General features: G+C 44.0%; 1 protein-coding gene across 1 annotated transcript; it reads right to left on the bottom strand.

Moving 5' to 3' along the window:
• Nucleotides 1-9,313: 9,313 nt before the first annotated feature.
• On the bottom strand, nucleotides 9,314-10,188 carry LOC115898771 (centromere protein V-like protein 1). Its single transcript, XM_030934707.1, has one exon. The coding sequence runs from the start codon at nucleotides 10,159-10,161 to the stop codon at nucleotides 9,343-9,345; it is 819 nt and encodes a 272-aa protein (XP_030790567.1). The 5' UTR covers nucleotides 10,162-10,188; the 3' UTR covers nucleotides 9,314-9,342.
• Between the last annotated feature and the right edge of the window lie 11,318 nt (nucleotides 10,189-21,506).

Raw genomic sequence — 21,506 nt, 5'->3', positions numbered from 1 at the left:
ATGAGTTTAGGATGAATAGGTGAATTGAAAAGTAGTAATGACAAGTGTGGAAAGCTCTAAGTTTTCATTGTGAATGGAAAGGAGATAAGGTAGTGAGTGCAGGGTAATATGGGGAAGACGGAGGGTGCTTTGAGTGTTTTGATTGTTTGATTTTTATCATTAAAAGGTTTCCTGACCCAGTGTGTGATTTAGTGCTATCTGGAAAGAATGTTTGGGAAGGACAGGTTGAAGTTGACGGGGGCGATCAGGAAGCATATGTATGATGGATACTATAAGATTCCTGGGAGATAGGAACAGTTGAGATTCAAAGCACACATTGAAGGATTACCCGGAAGAGCAGGAGGGACGTTCTGTCATTAAATGGAGGAAAGGCAAACAACTTGTACCTGTACATGCAGGTAGGTGTTCACAATTGCTGGTAGGAAATGGAGAGAGTCCTTCCTGAGGTCTTGGATTTTCTCAGGAAAACAGGAGGTGCGGCTAGCTTCTGAGAGTGAGCGAAAGGAGATCAGGAGTTTCCAGAGTCATACAGTTGTATAATAAATGGTCATTACAGGTAGTTGGAGAGAGAGCTGGTGGGAAAATACAGTAGACTAACTGGTCCCCATATAGGGCTTGGTTGAGGTTGATGTCTACGATTGTCCATGGTACTGGTCTCCGGACTCATCTGACTTTTCCCCAGTCTTCTGCTGTTTCTTGACTTCAGGCCTGAGTTCATCGGTCTTTGATGAAGGAACGTTTCTGGGTTGGATGACTGAACAATGCTAGCGTGCTCAGTTGAAGCATTAAATACAAGGGGCATGCACAATTTGCAGCTGAGGGGAGTGCACTGAGATAGATCTGCGTTTGAGGTGCTTGTGAAAACATCCAGGATGTTACAGAAGGCAACTGGACGTTTCAGTGTGGTGCTCAGTGATTACTTTCAGACCAGGAATACACGTTTGTGAGTCCTCTCAGCAATCAGCCAGACGAAGCCATGAGCGTGAGTTAATTCAACCCAGGATGTAGGAAAGATAGCATGTAAAGAGCTGGCCGAGGACCAAACCTAAGAGAATAGTAACACTGAAGCACACAGGGAAACAGAAGCCCAGGAAGGAGATGGAGAAAGGAATCTCCGAGGAATAGGATAGTAACTAGGAGAAAAAGTAGAACCACAGATGTGAAGGAAGGAGGGAGGGTGATGCTGTGGAGATGTAAGGCCAGATCAGAAGGGAGAGAGGAGTCCATTGGGATTCATTAGGTAGGACATCCTTGTTACATTATGGATACCTATCAGTTGGGACAGCTTGGGGGCCCACGTGAATGAAGACAGACTACATGAAATTGAAGAGTGAGGAAGAGAAGTCCAGGGTACTTCATTTGAAAGGAAATGAGGAAGAGTTTGGTAGGTAGAGCGGAAGACAAAGGAAGGTTATTTGGGTTGAAGGATACTTGAATACATTTTTAGAATCAGGAAAAGAAGACCTTAAAAAGGGAGAAAGTGAAAATGCAGGAGTAACAGACTCCATTTTTGTCATTCTAATCTCTTATTCTGAGCGCAACCCTCCAGGGAAGGTAGTAGTAGTATCGCTGTGGCAGAGATGCCAGAGTTGGCAGAGATGCAGAGTTGGCAGAGATGAGGCAACTGCAAGGGAGAATTTCAGTCACTGAAATCTGAATGTTCAGATCCGGGACTTAAACACAGTTACAACCCCAGAATGGTTGCACTCCCCAGGGTAACTTGTCACAAATACCTTGAACCTTGTTCTTTCTGGGAAAAAAAAAAAAAAAAAAAAAAAGAAATTGACATACTAGACTCAGTACACTGTTTAAACATTTTACCTTCTTAATGAATCCTCCCCATACTCCGGTAAGTAATATGAGTTTCACCCTTCCTGGAGTGTCTGTTAATCCCAGGCACTGAGTTGAATGTTTCATATTCATTGTATTTAATTCCCACGATGTCATGTCAAAGTAGACGTAATTACTCCAAGATGAAAAAATGAAGTTCACTGCGGTCACAGCTCTTGCCAAACTACACGTTAACCATTGATTTCTGCTTCTCATCTCCCCAAAATACATCAGGTTATCAGTGTTTTTCAAAAGTCTCAACCAATTAGTGGACATGAATGTTACTCATGTACATTTGGAAATAAATAGAGGTAAGTGCACGTAAAGTGAACGATAAATAGTAGTTTTGAAAAAAGACTTTGTTGGCATGTAATCCACATGCCATAAACTTCACCCATTTAAAGTGTTACAATTCAGTTTTTTTTTTTTATTCTGCATATTCACAAGGTTCTGCAACCATCACCACAATCTCATTTTAGAACCTTATAATCACGTTGGAAAGAAGCCCCATACACATTACAGTCACTTCCCACCCTGTTCTCCTTCTCCAAGCAAATGGAAATCAAATTTCTTAGTCCATAAGTTTACATATACTGGACGTTCTTCCAAATGGAATCACATAATATGTGGTCTTTTGTGATTTTCTTTCATGCAGCATCACGTGTTCTAGGCTCATGCGTGTTATGGCATGTATCAGTATTTCATCCTTTTTTTGTTGCCAAGCCATACTCCCCTGAATGGAGAAACTAAATTCCATCCGTCAGTTCATCAACTGATGGACGCCTGCGCCCCTCACAGTCTTTGACCACTAGGAATAACGATACCGTGTATGTTTGTGTACAGGATTTTGTTTGGACATAGAGTTTCATTTCTCTTTTGTAGAAAGCTAAGAGTGAACCTCCTGGGCCATAAGGAAATTCTGTTTCTAGTACTGAGGAGCAGCCAAATTCTTTCAAACCAGGCTGCCCTATGTTATAGTCCCACTAGCAATATATGAGGACTCCAATCTCTCCACATCCTTGTCAGCAATTGTTATCGCCTGTCTTTTCTATTCTTGTCATCCTACTGAGTATTGAAGTGGTAGCTCACTGTGGTTTTGATTTGCATTTCCCTACTGGCTAATGACGATGGTGGGTGGCTCTTTTCGTGTGCCTATTGGCCATTTGTATACTTTCTTTGGCAAAATGTCTATTCAGATTCTTTGATCATTTTTGAATTAGGTCATCATTTGACTGTTGATTTATCAGAGTTCTTTATATATCCTGGATACGTCTACCATCAGATGTATTTTCTATGGGTTGTCTAAAAGTCCACGTATCTACTTTTTTGTTTTGTTGCTTGTACTTTGGTGTTGAATGCATACAAAAACACACAAAAGCCTTTGCCTAAAGGAAGGTCACAACGTAAGACTTACGGAAGAGAAACGTAAGATTTAGTCTTATATTTCCTTATAAGAGTTTTATCATTGTAGCTCTTATATTTAGGTCTCTGATCCGTTTTGAGTTAATTTTTGTGTGTAGTGTGAGGTAGGTCCAATCCACTCTTTCGTGTCTAGTGGTCCCTCATCATTTTGTGAAATTACTTTCTTGCTTTTCTTTTTTTATTTTTCAATTGACAAGTAAACATTGTATATATTTATGGTGTACCTCAGGATGCTTGATATCTGTATACGTTGTGGAATGGCCAAATCAAGCTAATTAACATATTCCACCCTTCACATATTTATCAGTTTTTGTTGTTGTTGTTGTTGTTGTTGTTGTTGGTGGTGGTGGTGGTGGTGGTGGTGGTGGTGGTGGTGGTGGTAGAAACACCTAAAAGCTACTGTCTTAGGAATTTTCAAATAACCAATCTATTGCTATTGAATATAACCACTATGACTTACAATAGCTCCCTTGAACTTATTCCCCTGTCTAACAGAAATTTTCTACCCATTGCCAACACTCCCTATGCCCCCCGAACCCTTAACCTCCAGTAGCCACCATTTGTACTCTCTGCTTCTGTGAGTTCTAATTCTGAGACCCCACATGTAAGTGAGATCACTTGCTATTTGTCTCTCTGTGCCTGGCTTATTTCACTTGACCTAACATGCTCCAGGTTCATTCATGTTGTCACAAATGGCAGGATTTCTTTCCTTTTTTAAGGAGGACTCATGTTCCTACCACGTACTCCACAACTCGGGGAGACAACGAGGCTCTGCCTGAGTTCCTCCTCCCGCCAGTAGGCTGAGGCAGGCATACGGCTCGACATGTCTCTTTCTTCTGTCTTGCAGATAGTTCTCTTCCATTGCATTAGGTCCATATCTTGGGAACCATTATCATCTCGGTTCTTTCGTTGCTTTGCGGGGGAAGGATCAATGTGGTGTTTTTCTTTTCCCTCCAATACAGCCAGAAATGCAATCTCCTGAAACGTAATTTTTAACATCCCATATTTAGCAAGATCTTATTCAGGTTGGCAGAAAGAAAATGGGAAAGAGAATCTTCGTCAAGTGTCTCTAGGAAAGATTTTCCAATGTGCAAGAAGATATACTCAGGCAAGACAGTCGGTTTTTCTGGTGGACACCCTTGTGCCTGCATGTGATAATGGAAACACTTATGTTAGAGATGCGAATCCTAACCAAGTATCTCTGGAATGCTGGGAGCAATCTCCCTGGGTCTTCTAGAGGCGGGAACTGGCCACCTTGCGATGACGAGAGTTTATCTCAGAGACCATGTGGCTGTAATTTGGTTTTCCCCAGCTAGTATCTGCAGCTCTCCCCGGCTGTTAACAATTTCTCCAATGTCCATTTGTGGGTCCGAATTCACTGTTGCTTACATGTTTTACAGCCTGACCCATGAGAACGACCTTCACTCACTTCAAGTCTACTATTTAAGTGAGAGACAGTGATGGCATCAACCCCACCAACCGCACACCTCACATTGGGAAGAGCATGCAGACTGTGATAGTGGCTCAGAGTCAAGTCTCAGGAATTGTGGTGGAGTCACAGAAATTGTGGTGCCATTCCCGGAAAAAACCTTGATCCTGGTCATAATGGAGGAGGGGAAGTTATCAGGGTAACTCATTGAGGCATTTACTGCAGAGTCCCAGGCAAAAGTGATAAGGTCTAGGTCCCTTTGGTCCAAATATCGGGGTATAATAACATAAGTCATATTAGGAACAGCGGGTGACATTTCTTGGCCATTTGACGCATCAGGGCATGGAGCTCCATATTCTCCTTCCAGCACTTCACTTAAAATCCTCAGTAAATTAAGATATACGTAGTTCTGTCGCCGTTGTACAGATGAGGAAACCAAGGCCCAGAACGGTGTACTGACTTGTCTGACAAAGGGTGCCCTATCGCTGTGCTCCTGCAGGACCCTGTACTTTGCTGACCCATGCCCCCGTCACACAGTTTTGAACGGAAAAGGCTATCTCTGTTCCTCACACCATACACTGGGAGATGACAGGGTCTAGGGCAAGTTGTAACTTAATAAGGAACCAGAAGGCCTATGTTCTTCCCTCCCCCTACCTTTTTGTAACTGAATTGCTTTTATGCTCAGTTTTTACATCAAAGAAGTGTGGATGATGGCTCCTGAGAGAGCGGTCCTGGAAGTACTGCCTACACCTCAGGCTGTGTGCAGTTAAGATAAAAGCTGCATTTGGAATTTTGCTCAAACAACAACAGGACGAATAAAAAGGGCTCATACGTAGTAAGTGCTTATATAGGCTAAGCTCCATCGTTCTTTCATGTGCATGCTCTCATTGAAGCCTCACAGAGAAGGTGAAGGCAACTTTTAAAACTTGTTGCCATTCCAGGCAGGAACAAGTAGCAGAGTTGGGACACAAGCCCAGGTGGATGTCCGTTCAAAGCCTCTGTCCTCAAAATAAGTGTTTTCTAAACTGTGATATGCAGGTCGTTTGTGGCCATAGACACAAGTATATTGGTACATAAACAAACAACGTGGGGGCTCACGAAATAGCAGAGCATCTAATCTACGGTCGTTTCAGATTTTTACAGGAGGCCCGTATCATGGTGGCGTGCACTGGGCAGCTGGCCAAAGGATCTCGGCCAGGGATGAAGAGCTGCCTTTGATGTGAGGTGGAGATAGGGTGAGATGCGTAGAGAATTGGATCCATGAAAACAGAAAGGGGCCAGGATGAATGGGGCAGAAGTGCCTGAGAGCTACTTTTTCCCCAGTCCTTACTGACCATGGTGTCCAATCACCCTGGCTTTCCAACTTCTCCCTGCCACCTGCCCCCTTGGCATCCATGGGCTTGGTCCTTCCATTATCAGCGTCTCAGTTTCTCCCTCCACCAATTGAGATTAACAATAGGAGTTCTGAAAGATTTTAGTGAGAAGTAAATAAAGGAACACACGTGAAGTATTTGTTAGAGAGAGAGAGGGTGCTTAGGTCTATTTCATATTTTTCATTTTCAAAGGTACATGTACAAATTATGTATCACACCTGTAATCTCAGCACTCTGGGAAGTGAGGCAGTTGGGAAGCTTGAGCTAAGGAGTTCAAGATCAGCCTGGTTCACATGGCGAAACCCCATCTCTACAAATACAACAAGAGATTAGCGGGCTGTGGTGGCACGTGCCTGTAATCCCAGCTGCTTGGGAGGCTGAGGTGAAAGGATCAGTTGAGCAGGGGAGGGTGGAGGCTGTAGTGAGCCAAGATCGAGCCACTGCACTCCAGCCTGGGCACCAGAGCGAATATCTGTCTCAAAAAATAGAACAAAATAATAGAAATTATGTATAATAATAAACATTTTCATTACATCTATTTCTAGTTATATTTTATGACCAGTGATATTGTCTTCCATTTGGTTTCATCATGGGAATTTTCCTTTTTAAACACATTTCCAAGTCTTCCCTTGACACTTGTCAGAAAGGAAATTCACCTTCTAGTCTGGAGTTCGTCCTAAGATGTCATCTGAAGAGCCAGCATACAAACAAGCGGCCTTTGTGGATCCGGTGCCAGATGCGCTCTTCCATTCTACTGAGAGGGGGGTGTTTCCATTTCCTTCCCTATGGTATTCTATGGAAGAACTGAGCTACATTCTAAGAACCTCGCTTGAGCATCTTTACCCAACTCCACCTTTTGTCCCTAGCCTTAAGTCCTTCTCACATTCTGTTTGACACATTCCAAACCCGCTGTAAATGCTTGTGGAATGGATGAACAAGTGAACAAAGGGCTTAGAAAGGATAGAGGAAGGGTCAGACAGTGGCATGGGGCTAAGGCAGTCCAGCATATGCAACCAGCAGGAAGTTAACTATTTCTGGTGGGGTCAGAAATACCTACGGTCCCGAAGACAATAAGACTTCTACCCTGGACTGGGTTTGCGTGGGCATGGCCAAGGTCGGCTCCAGGACTAAGCAGCCAGCCCCCTTCTGACTGTCGTCTTCCCTCCGTACCTCCAGTCATTCATTTAGTCTGCTCTTGGTCTTGCTCAGAGATAGGAGTCAGTCACCTATTTTGTTTCCTTCTTATGTCTTCAATCACACACAGCTGTACGCAAACAATATGTGACCCGTTAAGCACATCTGAGTGGCCACCATGTGGGAGAACCGAATGAAACATAACCAGCTCCCTAGGAGCCCACTGTGCCAGACTGTATGGCCACAAGAATATCTCCCATCTCTCGTACTGTGATAAAAGTTGCCCCGTTCATATCGAGACCTTCGATTTAATCTCCCTCCCACGCCTGAATCTGAAAAGACTGTGACTCACCTCTAATCAACAGAGTATGACACAGTTGACTCAACATGACTTCTGAGTCTTGCCTGTGAGAGGTGAGGCAACATTCACCTTGGATACGGAAGAGTGCTACTTGGAGCCCGAGTCATGAGGTCGGAAGCCTGACTACTGGGAGGCCCACCCTGCTGTGAGGAAGCCAAAGGCCATAGAGTGGTAACACGGAGGCCCTCCACTCGCCAGGCCTAGTCTTCCACTCCTCTCTATGCAGGCACCAGGGATGTCAGTGAATGAGCCTTCAGATGGTTCCAGTCCCCAGCCAGTCAGGCCTCTGCCGCTGAGGTCCCAGACCATGCAAGGCAAGCCATGTCCACTGTGCCCTTTCTGAATTCCTGCCTCTGAAATTCCATGCATATGATACAATGGCGGTGATTTTATGGACTCACTGTGGGGCCATTTGTTACATAGCAAGAGGAACAGGAATGCAGGACACACCCCCCACTCAAAGCTGTTCCTCTTCCATAGAGTTAAACCTTAACCTGATGCTGGCTTAGATTATTTCACTGCCGATTCTTCATGGTTTTCTCATGTGTATGGACGCCCCTAAACAATGCAGTTTCATATTGTCTGGGTGCCTTGATAGGAAGAGTTTTGGGGGCCTGAAATGGAGAAAACAAGCATTCATGGATCAGGTAGTCAAGGCAAGGCACTGTGTTTACCCTGAGAACAAACACTCTGTTAGCTGTTAACATTCTTGAGGAGAGAGCAAGTTGAGGAATCGGGTTTAATCTACTCCATACCGGTTATATAGCGAGTAGGCAGCAGGTCCAGGATTCAAAGACAGGTAGTGTGTCCCCAGAGGCCGAGTGTGTAAACCCTCTGCTAATTCCCCTCATCAGAAATGTAGGGGACCCTGGGGAAGTTGTCTCTACTACAAAAGCCAGAGTCAGCACCACCTTCTCAAATAATCTGAGACCAAGTACTTTCAAGAGCCAAGCCTTGCCATAGCCAAGCCGGACATTACAGTCACACCAACACACATCGTTTCCTAGAAGGTATTTACTGATTTCTACATACTTAACACATGTACAAGACAGGTATTTCAAAAGATTAAAGAGGGCATACAATGCACGGATGTCTTTCTCATTCCTGTGTGGACAGTGTCTTTCTCATTCCTGTATCCCCATCTCCTTACCCAGAGACACTTTCCAAACACAAACAAGCAAAATAGTAACAGCTTTTGGTGATTAAGAGTAATGAGGTATGTAACACGACCAAATCTTGAAATATATCATTAAAAAAACAGGAAATAGCATAACTCGAATCTAAGTAGTGAAAATATGAACGTCTACCTAAAACTCACAGGTGCGGGAGCGCACGCACACCATAACCAATGGAAGACGTCCTAGTACATGTTTACAAACTGTTTGTGTGTCGCCGTCCTAAACACCAGACGCAAAGCGCTGAAAACAACAAGCCTGTTCACAATAGCACCAGGAACGTACAGTACACAGGAATCATCTGCAGGTGATTTGTGACAACTGTAGGCAGAACAGTAATAGCAAGAGATACAATGGATGGCTTGAAAAATCAGAGACACTCTTCTTGCTTATCGAATTGCAAGATTAACGTTGTGCTACACAGACAAAGGTGTGTTCAAGATTTGGATCGTAAGCGAGTTCGCCGAAAACTAGTGGAGAGGAAGGGCAAATACTGGAAGGGAATCCACGGTTTGACCAGGCCAGAAACACCTCTTTCACAGCATGTGATCTGTGCAGGTACTCGGACGCTCCCCGCAGGGCCGCCCGGGCCGGTTTCGGGCGGGCTTGCGGCCCCAATCACTGCTCCTGTTCGCGGGGACAGGCAGGGGCTGACTGGGAGGACGTCTTGTGGATGGCCTTGGGCTCCTCGGCGGCCTCCTCCCCCGGGTCGCCACCGCCGACCTCCTCGATGACCACGCTGCGCACGGTGCCCTCGTCCAGGCAGTGCGGGGCGACGCCGTACACGCGGGGACCAGAGACAGCTGCGTGGAAACTCTGCACCCCGCACCTGCTGCAGAAGCTGTGCAGCGCCGGGTGCGTGTCGGACCGATAGGTGACGATGCTGTCCGCGCCCTGGAGCAGCGTGAAGCGCGAGGCCGGGACGAGGAAGTGGCGGTGCTGCTTCTTCCTGCACAGCCTGCAGCTGCAATCCACCACGCGCAGATCTGCCGGGGCCCAGACCGCAAAGCGGACCGCGCCGCAGTGGCAGCCCCCGGTGTGATGCACGAGGCCCAGGTACTCGAAGGTGTCCAGCAGGACCTTGGCGGCGCCCTCGCAGCTGAGGCCCCGCAGCTTCCTGAACGTCTCCCAGCGCTCCCGCTGTGCGCCCAGGTCCAGCTCCTTGGGGGACGGGGCGGGTCCCGGCGGATCCGGGGATGGCGCGGAGGGCAGCCGGTCTCTGGGGCCCGCCTTCCGGACCCGCCGACAGCGGCGCTTCAGTCGCCACCTATCCAACCACCTCTTGGCCGCCGCGTGGCTCCCGACCCCGACTTGGACCCGGGGGCACTGCGCGCGGCTGGCGCCCGTGACCGCGATGGCCGCGCAGCCGGCGGGAGGATCCGCGGGCCTCTTTCGCCTCCGCGGCTGAGCGGTGGCCCGGTTCCTCACTCTGCCCATGGCGCCTGCAGCCTCCGGAGCGCGTGCCCACCCCCCACCCTCATTTCCCGGTCAGTCGCTGAGCAGCCTCCTTGCCTGCGCCAGTAGGATTGGCCCCTTGTTGAATGCGATGTAAAGAGACCCTTCCCTTGACCCTATCACAACAGCCTTCCCTGACCTGAAAGGCAGTCATGAGGCATTCAACAAACACCTGCAGGGCACCAGATACCCCGCCTGGGCGCTGGGATGTGGAGATGCATCAGGCTTTCCAAAGTACTCACATTCATTTAGGATCAGGTGTATGCAAATACAGCCCCCAACGCCTTGGGACACTTTGCTCTGACAGAAATAAGAACCAGGGGCTCTGGGAACAGAGAGGAACGCCCACACACTGTAATTGGAGGGGCGTGTGGGAGGGGCACGGAAAGACTCCTCTGAAGTCTTCTTGGGGGCTTGATTCTTTTTTTCGGGTGTAGTGTTTTATTTTTCTCTCTCGTAATTTTCGATGCGATCAAGTCCTCTTTACCTAATGTTGACATACCTACTTCTGCTGTTTTAATTAATGTTTACCTGATGTGACTTTTCCCACCCGTTGTATCCTTTTCATTTACCCAGGGCAACCAAAGCGGAACTGAGTTTCATATAAACATGGGATAGTCAGACTGTGTTTCTCACTGACTCTGCCAATATCTACCTTTTCATACATGTTTTTAGTTCATTGCCATGATCGCTGGGCTAGTGTTTAAGTCCACAGACTTACTGTTTGTTTTCTTTTGTTTCCTCCGTGTCTTGGCTAACCGAGACCTCCTTTTTTTTTTTTTTTTTTTTTTTTTTTTTTTTTTTTTTTTTTTGCCCTTCTGTGGCTTACGTGCACACTTTGCAGGATTTATCTTGATTTCTGAAAGTGTTTTCGAGTGCTTTGTTTTGTAAAATTGTCTCAGTGGTTGCTCTGGGATTTTCAATGTGCATATGTGACTTACCACAGGCTCCTGGTATCCAGTTCTCATCACTTCCATTGAAGTGTAGAAGCATCAGCCCCTTTTAGCCCCTCTGCCTTTCTGCTTATAGACAACGATGTCTGGAGTATTGGATGGTTTCATATTTTTTGCTTTAATCATCAAACATGACTTCCACAATTCACAAGGAAAACGGTGGCTTAATGTTTGTCCCCTAAGGGTGTTTTTTCCACTGGTCTTGACTCCTTTCTGATAGATACTTCCGGAGGCCATCTTTCATTCTTTCCTCTTTTGTTTGGAGCACCTGCTCTAGCCATTCTTTCACCGTGAGTCTGCTCGTGACAAAATGCTTTCTTTAACCTGAGAATGTCTCGATTTCCCCTTCATCCATGAAGGATGGTATCACTGGATACAGAATTCACAGCTGACAGGACTTTTGTTCAACACCTGAAACTTTTCAGGACACTTCCTAATGACCCCCACTGGTCAGAGGAGACATTTGCCCTCATTAAAACTGGTGTTCTCCTATAATCAATGAACCACTTCGGTCTTGCTGCTTTCAGTGATGTTATCAGCTTCAAAAACTGACTATGCTGTGTGTGTTGGTGTGAATTGCTTTGTGGTTTTCTTATCTGAAGTTTGCTCATTTTCCAGAATCTATGGGCTTATGGTTTTCATTAAAATTTGGATATTTTCAGCCTTCTTTTCTTATATTACTCTTTCAGTCCACTCTCTACTTTTGATACTCCAGTCGTACGGATATTGGAACTTCGTTATTGTCCTAAATTTACTGAGGATCCATTCAGCTTTTAATCATTCCATGACCTCTCTCTCTCGCTCAGGCGTAGTCAATCCTATTTTCTGTTTGTTTGTTTTGTTTTTTGAGGAAGAATCTCTCTCTGTCATCCAGGTTGGAGAGCAATGGCACAATCTCCGTTCACTGCAACCTCTGCCTCCCGGGTTCAAACGATTCTCCTGCCTCAGCCTCCCAAGTAGCTGGGATTGCAGGCGCCCGCCACCACCCAAGCTAATTTTTGTATTTTTAGTAGGGACGGGGTTTCCCCACGTTGGCCCGCGGTGATCTGCCTGCCTCGGCCTCCCAAAGTGCTGGAATTACAGGCGTGAGCCACCGCGCCCGGCCGTCAGTCTTATTGATTGGGCCTCCATTACGATGATGGTATCTTTTGTCATCACAGGTCTCTTACGGAGTGCATCCAGCAATGTTTCCAAATTCTGTTACTGTTTTCAGTTTTCTGTGCCGTCATTTCTTTTTTATACGTCTTCTACTCATCGCTGAGATTTTCCATTTTCTAGTCTGGTTCCAGACTATTTGCAATGACATAATGAAGCATTTTTGTGATGGTTGCTGTAAAACGTTTGTCAGATAATGGCAACGTGTGCATCGTCTCTATGTTGGTACCACTAGATTGTATTTCCTCATTCAAGTTGTGTTATTCCTGGTTCTTGACATGGTGGGCTCTGCTCTACCGCATACAATGTATTTTGCTTTTTACTTTAGGAGTCTCTGGACATGAGACAACTATTTGATGTTAGAAGTCAGCTACTTTCTTTAGGTTTAGCATGTAGATTCTGGTGTCCATTTTTGGGTTCCGGGATTTTTTAAAAGTTTATTTTCAGAGCATTTGCGATGCTATTTTTGTGTGTTTGGCTTATCTGCCGACACAGCAGCCCCAACTGTTCCCTGCTGGTGGTATTTGAGAGGCAGAAAAAACTAAATTCCACACTTTATTCCAGGTTTCCTACTTCCTACCTAATATCTTTTTTTTTTTCCCCCCTGTACCAAGGTACCATGCAGCCTACCACACTACATTTAATCATCATAGGCTGGGACAACTTCTCAGACTTTACTTGTTTCCATGACCTTGAGAGTTTTCAGGGGTTACTAGTGAGGTATTTTCTAGAATGTCTTTTTTTTTCCCTTTCTCTTTATTTCTTTTTTTTTTTTTTTTTTTTTTTTTTTGAGACAGGGTTCCCTGCTTTGTCACCCAGGCTGGAGTATGCAACGGCAATGGTGGGATCTCAGCTCACTGCAACCGCCACATCCCAGGTTCAAACCATCCTCCTCCTTCAGCCTCCCATAGCACATGGGACTACAGGCATGCACCAACATGCCTGTCTAATTTGTGATGTGTGTATGTGTGTGTGTGTGTGTGTGTTTTGTAGAGACAAGGTTTTGCCATGTTGCCAGGCTGGTCTCGAACTCCTAGACTCAAGTGATCCGCCTGCTCCAGCCTCCCTAGAATTTTTTCAACTCAGATTTTTCTAATGCTTATCTCATGATTGGACTGATGTTGTGAGCTACCGGAGAATCACCACAAAGGTAAAGAGCTGTTTTCGTCTGATCGCATCAAGGGTACATAATATCAACATCAGTTTTGATTGTGTAAGTTGACCTTGGTCACCTGGCAGAAGCAGTGTTGGACAGGGTGCTCCCATGAAAAGTTACTCTTTTAACCCCTGTCCACATGCTACTCTTTGGAAGGAAGTCATTAAGCCAAGTTCACACCTAACTGGTGCTAAGTTATAAATCCTTTCTTTGAGGCAGAGTATCTACATACATTCTTTGGAATTCTCCTTCACGGCACAGCTGTCTATGCTCCTGCATTGATTTCGTTATTCAATCGTTTATGTATATCATGATACTTTCATGGATACTTACTTGATACTTTAGATTATAATCCAATACTTTGCTATTTCTTTTTTATTGTTATCACTTTTGCAGTTGTGGCCACTGGGGGCATGTTCAGTTCACCCCTAGGTCCCGTTGGTATGCTCCCATTATTTGCGGTTCCATTTTGTGTAATTCCTTGCTTTGTGGCTCATCCTGCACATTTCTGTCTTGCATACGTTCTAGACTTGTCTGGCCTATTTCCTAGCTCCTAGGATCAGCCAATTCTCCAAGGATCTCTGTTTCCTTTTATTAGAAAATGGTATCAGAGACCAACGTCTGGCAAGTAGGTGTGCTCGTACCTGCCAGAGTCTAGTGGTTTCTAGACCCTCTCTGCCGAAACAGAGAGGAAATACATATGTATGTATACTAACCCGTATATATATATATATACATATTTCTATAAATATTTTGATACGTGACCATGAGGATCTATAATAAGCTGACTATGAGTTCCTACCCATGTCTGCAACTCTATTCCATTGCAGCACGAATCATTCTTGCCCCCACCACATTACGATCTGCACCTCCCCTCTCCAGCAGTGAAAAACCTGCCTCTCACCCTCCACCATCCATTTCCTAATTGTTCAGCTCCAGTATACATGGAGAACGGTATCAGATTTTTCAACCTGTGTCCATACCCGCAACAGGTTTGTCTAGTCGAGTATGCTGCATATGTACAATTTCCTTTGTCTTTAGCCTTACACACTTCTTTCATTTTCAGAGTTGCTTACATCAGCACTTTGTACTTCACAGCCTTCAGTGAAGCTTTTCACCCGTTGGTAAGGTTAGAACCTTTTGTCACATGCTGCATTTCAGCCTGATAGTTCCCTACCTCCGTAATGATGTCCTCACACAGAGAGAGCTATTTTTATTTCCTCTTCTTCGGAGGACACGAACCCCATCATAAAGACTCCACCCTCATGGCCTCATAACCTCAAACCCCATTACCTCCCAGAGGCCTTACTTGCAAATACCATCACACTGGGAGTCGGGGCTTCAACACGTGAATTTGGGCGGGAAGGAAACATTCCGTCTATAACGCACACGATAGTTTCACTGCCCTAAAGCATTACCTGTGCTTTACCTACTCATGTCCTCCTGCGAAAGTCCCCTCCACACACCTTGCCTCCTTCTACTCACCCTTTTGAATAAAGTTTCTCCTTACTAATCCTGGATTTGTATTTTGTTTGACAACACATATGTTTTGAAGCAAACTGGGCAGATACTTAATAGCGAGAATGCTGGACACTGTGGCAAGACTGTTGAGCCTCGTTAAGAACCAAGCGGACTGCCTTCCAAATTTGCTGGAAGATAGAGACTTCCCACTTTACATGAATGGACGTTCCTGTTGCTCTGCATCCTTGGCAGCAGTTGGTTTGTCAGTTTGGGGGTCTTAGCCATTCTGCTAGATGTGTAGTGTCATGTAATTATTATTTGAATTTGCATTTATCTATCAATGCCAAATAACAGTAAACATTCTTTCACATGCTCATTTATCGCTTCCAAATCTTTGGTGAGGTGTCTGCTCAGACCTTTAGCTCATTTTTAAACTGGGTTATTTGTGGTTGTTTGGTCTTTGAATGTCAACAGTCCTTTGAATATTTGGAATCAAGTCTTTTCTCAAATACCTCTTTGAAAATATTTTCTTTCAGTCCTTAGGTTGTCTTTCTTCCTTAACAGTAATGTCTTCCACACAGCAGAAGTTTTAAGTTTTAATAAACTCCAAATTATTGCTTTTTGTTCATGGACTCTGTGGTAGGGTTTGTGACTAAAACCCCATCAGGAAACAGAAAGACATGTTGATGTTTTTCCTGTGTTTTCTTCCCTGTGTTTTACATTTCTATATTTCTTTACATATAATATAGTTTGTTTGTTTTGTTTTGTTTTGAGACAGAGTCTCGTACTATCGTACAGGCTGGAGTGCAGTGGCACGATCTCGGCTCACTGCAACCTCTGACTCCCAGGTTCAAGCGATTCTCCTGCCTCAGTCTCCCGAGAAGCTGGGACTACAGGCGTCTGCCACCACGCCCGGCTAATTTTTTTTTTTTTTTTTTTTTTTTTTTGTATTTTTAGTAGAGACGGGGTTTCACTATGTTGGCCAGGCTGGTCTCGAACGCTTGACCTCGTGATCCACCTGCCTCGGCCTCCCAAAGTGCTGGGATTACAGGCGTGAGCCACTGCGCCTGGCGTATATTTCATATTTTTATATTTCCTGTGTTTTATATTTTGAGTTTTACATACGGGACTTTGGCCCTTTTTGAGTTAATTTTCGTTAAAGTGTGAGTTCTTGGTCTAGGTTAATGTTTTTTCCACATGGACCCGAAATCTCCCACCACCACTTATTGAAAAGACTATCCTTTTCCCATTGTATTGTGCTCGTGCCTTCGTCAAGGATCAGTTGAGAAATATTTCTGCAGTTCGATTACTGGGCTTGCTGCTCTGTTGCATTGAACTGTGTGTGTATTCTTAGTACATGCCACCCTGTCTCGATTACTGTAGTTTTATAGTAGGTCTTAGAATCGCATCTTATGACTTTTGCAACTCCGTTCTCTTTTTTTAGAATGGCTTTTCTTTTCTAGCACATTTGTGCTTCAATACGAAATTTTGAGTCAATATGTTGATATCTGCAACGTGATTGCTGTAATTTTGATTGGGATTCCGATGTTACAATAAATCAGTCGTGGAGGATTTGAAATCTTCTAACAATTACGAATCTTCCAGTCCATATATGTGACATCTCTCTCCACTTATTCAGATCTTCTTTGTTTTTTTGTTTGTTTGTTTATTTGTTTTTTGTTTTTCTCATCAATATTTGTAGTCTCTGCAAGGAGATCCTATGCCTGACATTTAGATTTAGACCTAAGTACTTAATAGGTAGAGTTGGTGTTGTAAAGGGCAACTTAAAAAATCAAATTCTCATTGTTCACTGGTCACATACAGCTAAACAGTCGTCATCAATATATTGATTGTGTCCTGTGACCTTGAAAACCTCGTTTATTGATTCAGCAGTTTGTTGCAGTTCTTTGGAGTTTTCTGCATAGATAACTGTATCCCCTGTAAGTAAAAAGTCCCTCTTTCTTTATGTTATTGTCTCTTCAGGTTTTACCTGAGCATTGGTAGCCTCTCTTAGCATATGGATCATATGGCTTTTAGAACTGCTTTTTGCCCTAGGCTTTACAATATACATATTTACCTAGCCCAGTCCACCGTCTAGTAATGGTACATCACTTAGTGTGCAGTGCAGGTACCTAACCCGACAGAATTCCCAGTTAACCCCTCATGAACTTATCCATATGCTATATAGTCACCAAATACATTGTCACTATTATTTTAAACAAACCGTATTCCTTTAGACCTTGCAAGAATAAGCAACAGAAAAGGTGTGATTTTACCTCCACTTGTTCCTTCACTGATTCTGGCCCTGCCTTTGTGTAGATTCAAGCGTCTCATCTATGTTATTTTTCCTTCTGTCTTTTAACATTTCTCTCAGAGCAGAGTTTCTGAAGGTTAATTTGCTTGATTTTAATTTGTCTGAGAAAGTCTTTGTTTCCTGTTCAGTTGTTAATGATAATTTTGCAGGGCATACAATTCTAGCTAGGTGATATTTTTCTTCACTCAACACTTTAATATTTCAGTCTACACTCTTCTTTTTTCATGGGTTCTGACGAGAAGTTGGCCATAATTCTCTTCCATGTTCCTCTACCAGTAAGGTGTTGTTATTGAGGTTTTCAGACTTGCTCTTCCTCTTTAGTTTTCTGCAGTTTCAATATGTCTAGACATGAGTTTGTGGTGTGTGTGTGTGTGTGTGTGTGTGTGTGTGTGTGTGTGTGTGTGTATTTGGTATATATGCTGCTTGATTTATGCTGAGAGATTCCTGACTCTGTGCTTTGGTGTCTGTTATTAATTTTGACAGCATTAGGCCCTTATTGCTTCCAATGTTTATGCTGCTCTGTTCTCTCCGTCTTCTTTCTGTGTCTGGGATTCAGATTAATAGGTCGAACCTTTTCCAATTTTCACACAGTAAGATGTTCAATTCCATTTCTTCCCCTCTTTTTCCTCTTTGCATTCCATTTTGGAAAGTGTCTGTTGCCCTCTGACCTTGCTGCATGCTTTCCAATTCTTACCTTGGTTGTGCTGACTCTACTGATGAGCTTCTGGGAGACATTCGTCATTTCTGTTAGTGTTTTTGATTTCTAGCATTTCCTTTTAATTCTTTCTCAGAATTCCCATCTCTCTCTCCCTTTGTCCTCCTGCTTGAATCTGGGCCTCACAGAGTGCTCCTGCTCAGGGAGAGCCTGTGTCTCGCAGCACATTGAGCTGTAACCGGCCGTTATTTCCCTGGAGCCTGGTTGTAGTGGTGGTAAGGTGTAGGGGCGGGAAAGCATTCCACAGCTTTATGACTGGATCTCCGTCTTTCAGTGGGACTGTGTCTCTGGGCTGTGACCTTGACAAGTGTTTCTCCAGTGGTATTACCCTTTCCCCATGTCCTCGGTCCTTTCCCTGGCTTCAGCATTCCCAAATAATACTTTTACACACTTGAGCCCTCTTGATTTTTTTTTCCCCCACCGGTGACACTAGAAGCCTGGAGGGGCAGAGGTTAGAGGAATACCCTTCCTGCACCTAAGATAAGGCTTTGGTCAAGTCTCTTGCTCTGAAGAGTGGGCCTTCGTCTTGGAGAAGGCACTGGGAGTATTTGACAATGATTACTCTTCCTCTCTCCCAGCCAGAAAAACCACCGCATCTTTTTCAGATCTTCACCGTGAAAACCCATGTCTCGAGCCAAAGGCTATGAACATGTGGATGCCCCTGAGACTGCAGCTCCCAGCGTATTCTCACACTAACGCTAGTCCACACACAGCCTCAAGCACTTCATCGTATTTACTACTGAAGCACTCCTACAGGCTTCTGTCTACAGAAGCTGCTGATTCAGGTAAGCAGATCTCAGCCGTGACACTGGATTTGACAGTCTCTCAGGACTCCAGGGTGGTGTTCTGCTGTCCCCTCTCGGTTCTCTGATGAGTCCAAAAGATACCTGAATCTGTTTTCCAGTGTTTTCTTGTTGTAAGGGTGGGATTGGTCATTTGTCTATTTACACGTAGAGCTGAAAGTGGAAGTCTCATTTGTGGCCATTTTGAAACATGTCACAATCAGAATAAGTCTACGGTTTGCAAATATCTTGGTAAGCACTAGGAGAAGCAGATAAGCGTTGAAGGTAGTTGTTGCAGGGAGCCAGCAGGAGAAGTAGGTGTGTGTGGTGGGGATGGGAGGTTTTCAGAACCAAATGATTTCTGTTTTCATGGAATGCGAATTACTGTTACATTATTTAGTAATGTAATTACCAAATGGTATGGCTGTTTAACTCTTAAAATCCCATATATATATGATTTGAGAAAATTAAATAATGGACAATACATTTTATGTAGAAATTGTCTAGAAATTTTGCATGAAAGAATGCACAGAAATTGTAAACATAATTTGAAGATTAAATAAATGACCTCAAATGCATACAGTTACTAAAACTGGTATTACCTCTTGCTTGCCGGTTGATGTCAGTTGTCAGTATTACCTCCTCACTGTGCATGCATTGCCTAGGATCACAGCAGCTTTGCACACTAATTGGCCAGGGCGATGATGTGAAAATCGGCCTCTGCCAAATCATGAGGAGGCAATGACGTAGAAGGGGACCTTATCCCCATTTCACAAATGGAGAAACTAAGGCTAAAAGAGACTAAGTAACTTGCTGAAAGTCATGCACTAAGGAAGTGGTGGATCTGGGACAGTCTCCCAAGCTGTGTCTGACATCAGCACCCATGTCCTTTCTGGTGTACTTCTCTGCCTGTCCAAGGGTGGGCAGCATTTTGAATTGTCACACCTTTATCGGATAATGGTGTTCTTTTTTTTTTTTTTTTTTTTTTTTTCATCTGAGCTTGGAAAAAGTACACAAGCAGAGATGAATACAATCATCTAATACTTTTTAGAAAATACAAACCCATAAGCCTCATTAAATTGACTTAGAAGCTGGAAACAAAGATAGAAATCTTCCAAATTTGTTTACTGAAAGTAGCCTGATACCAAAATCTGGAAAAGACAGTACATGCACAAGGGACCCCAGGTGTGCACGGGCGCGCACGCGCGCGCACACACACACACAAACACACACACACACTCACAAGCATGCACACGCAGAGAGAAATATGGATCTATATCACTTATGAAATCTATCACTAATAAATTTCATTTTGTATCCATAAAATTTCAGTGGATACATAGCAATGATATTTTGAAAACCTACCACATCTGGTAGGTTTTTTACTCTTGAGGAGATGATGTCGTATTAAGAAATGTATTGTTATTCCATTATATCAATAAGTCCAAGGAGAAAAAACATATCATCTGAAATGTTGCTGGAAGAAAAAGAAAAAAACATGTAAAAATTCAATCTGTCTTGATAAGCTCTGTTCAGTCTTCCTTAGCTCTCGTCTACTAAATCTGTCTTTGGTTGGCAAAATTATGTTAAAATCCTCTAATACCACCTATCCACAGTCCCTTACCTGAAAGTCTTGGGACGAAATGTTTTATAATTCATAAACAGTACTTTCCATAAGAACCATGGCAGGGTCTGGACTAGCCAGCTGAACCTGATAAAACAATATTTCCACTGAGAAATGTAAATATTTGTACCCAGAAAGATAAGAACCCAAAAGACCACAAACAACATCATATCAACTCAGGTCATGTTTATGGACAAACGAGTCAGGAAAAATAATTGGTTTACACAACATTTGGGGTTTTAGATGTGTAGCAGTATACAGAACATTGGTGGCACCCCAGAAACCTGTATTATGTCCCTATCTAGTCATCACCCCTGAAAGTATCCAGGTTTCTGATCTCTGTCAGTGTGGTTATATTTTAGCCTGTTTTAAAACCCTACACAAACAGAATTATATATCATGGACATTTTTGTGCCTGGCTTGTTTTGCTGCTTAATACTCTTATCTTGAGGTCTACCCATGCTGGTGCATGTAGAGATGTTTGCTTGCGTTTTTGTTGTATAATGGTCTGTTGTATGAATATACTACAATTTATTGATCGATTCAACTGTGATGAGGCCTTCAGATTGTTTCCTGGTTGTGACTCTCGTCAATGATGATGCTGAGAATATCTTCATTCATGACTTATGGAGAAGATGTTTGTGCATTTCTGTTGCATATATACTTGAATTGTGTGGTAACCAGCATTCTATGATGACCCCCATTGACCCTTGAATTTTCGAGTCCCCTTCCATTGAGTTGGGGTGGAAGCTGTGCATATGACAGGATATTACTCCCATGCTTATATTACTTTTATGGCAAGAAGATTTTGCAGATGGAATGAGGGTCACAATCAGTTGCCCTTTAAGATAGGGAGATTATGTGGGGTGGGCCAGACCTGATCAGATGTGCATTTACAAGGGTCTAGGTTTTTGCTGACAGATTTGAAGCAGAGAAAGCGTTTGGAGGGGGCACATGACAAGGACCTGCAGGTGTCCTCTAGGAGATGAGTGCTGTCCCCACCCCCTGACAGCCAGCAAGAGAAGGGGATCTCAGTCCTCTAGCTGCAGGGCACTGAATTCAGCTGGCAACATGGATGGGACAGCAAGGGCGTCTTCCCCAGAGACTCCAGAAAAGAACACAGCAAGTCTAACAACATCCCACCCTGTGAGTCCCTGAGCTGAGAAG

This window comes from Rhinopithecus roxellana, chromosome 7 (assembly GCF_007565055.1).
Source record: "Rhinopithecus roxellana isolate Shanxi Qingling chromosome 7, ASM756505v1, whole genome shotgun sequence".
NCBI classification, from domain to species: Eukaryota; Metazoa; Chordata; class Mammalia; order Primates; family Cercopithecidae; genus Rhinopithecus; species Rhinopithecus roxellana.
Note: the sequence above shows the minus strand (reverse complement) of the source record. Positions and strands in the feature narration are given on the sequence as shown.

What these genes read in the sequence shown, in the direction of transcription:
- LOC115898771 (XM_030934707.1), bottom strand. Translation starts at nt 10,161, where the DNA reads ATGGGCAGAGTGAGGAACCGGGCCACCGCTCAGCCGCGGAGGCGAAAG.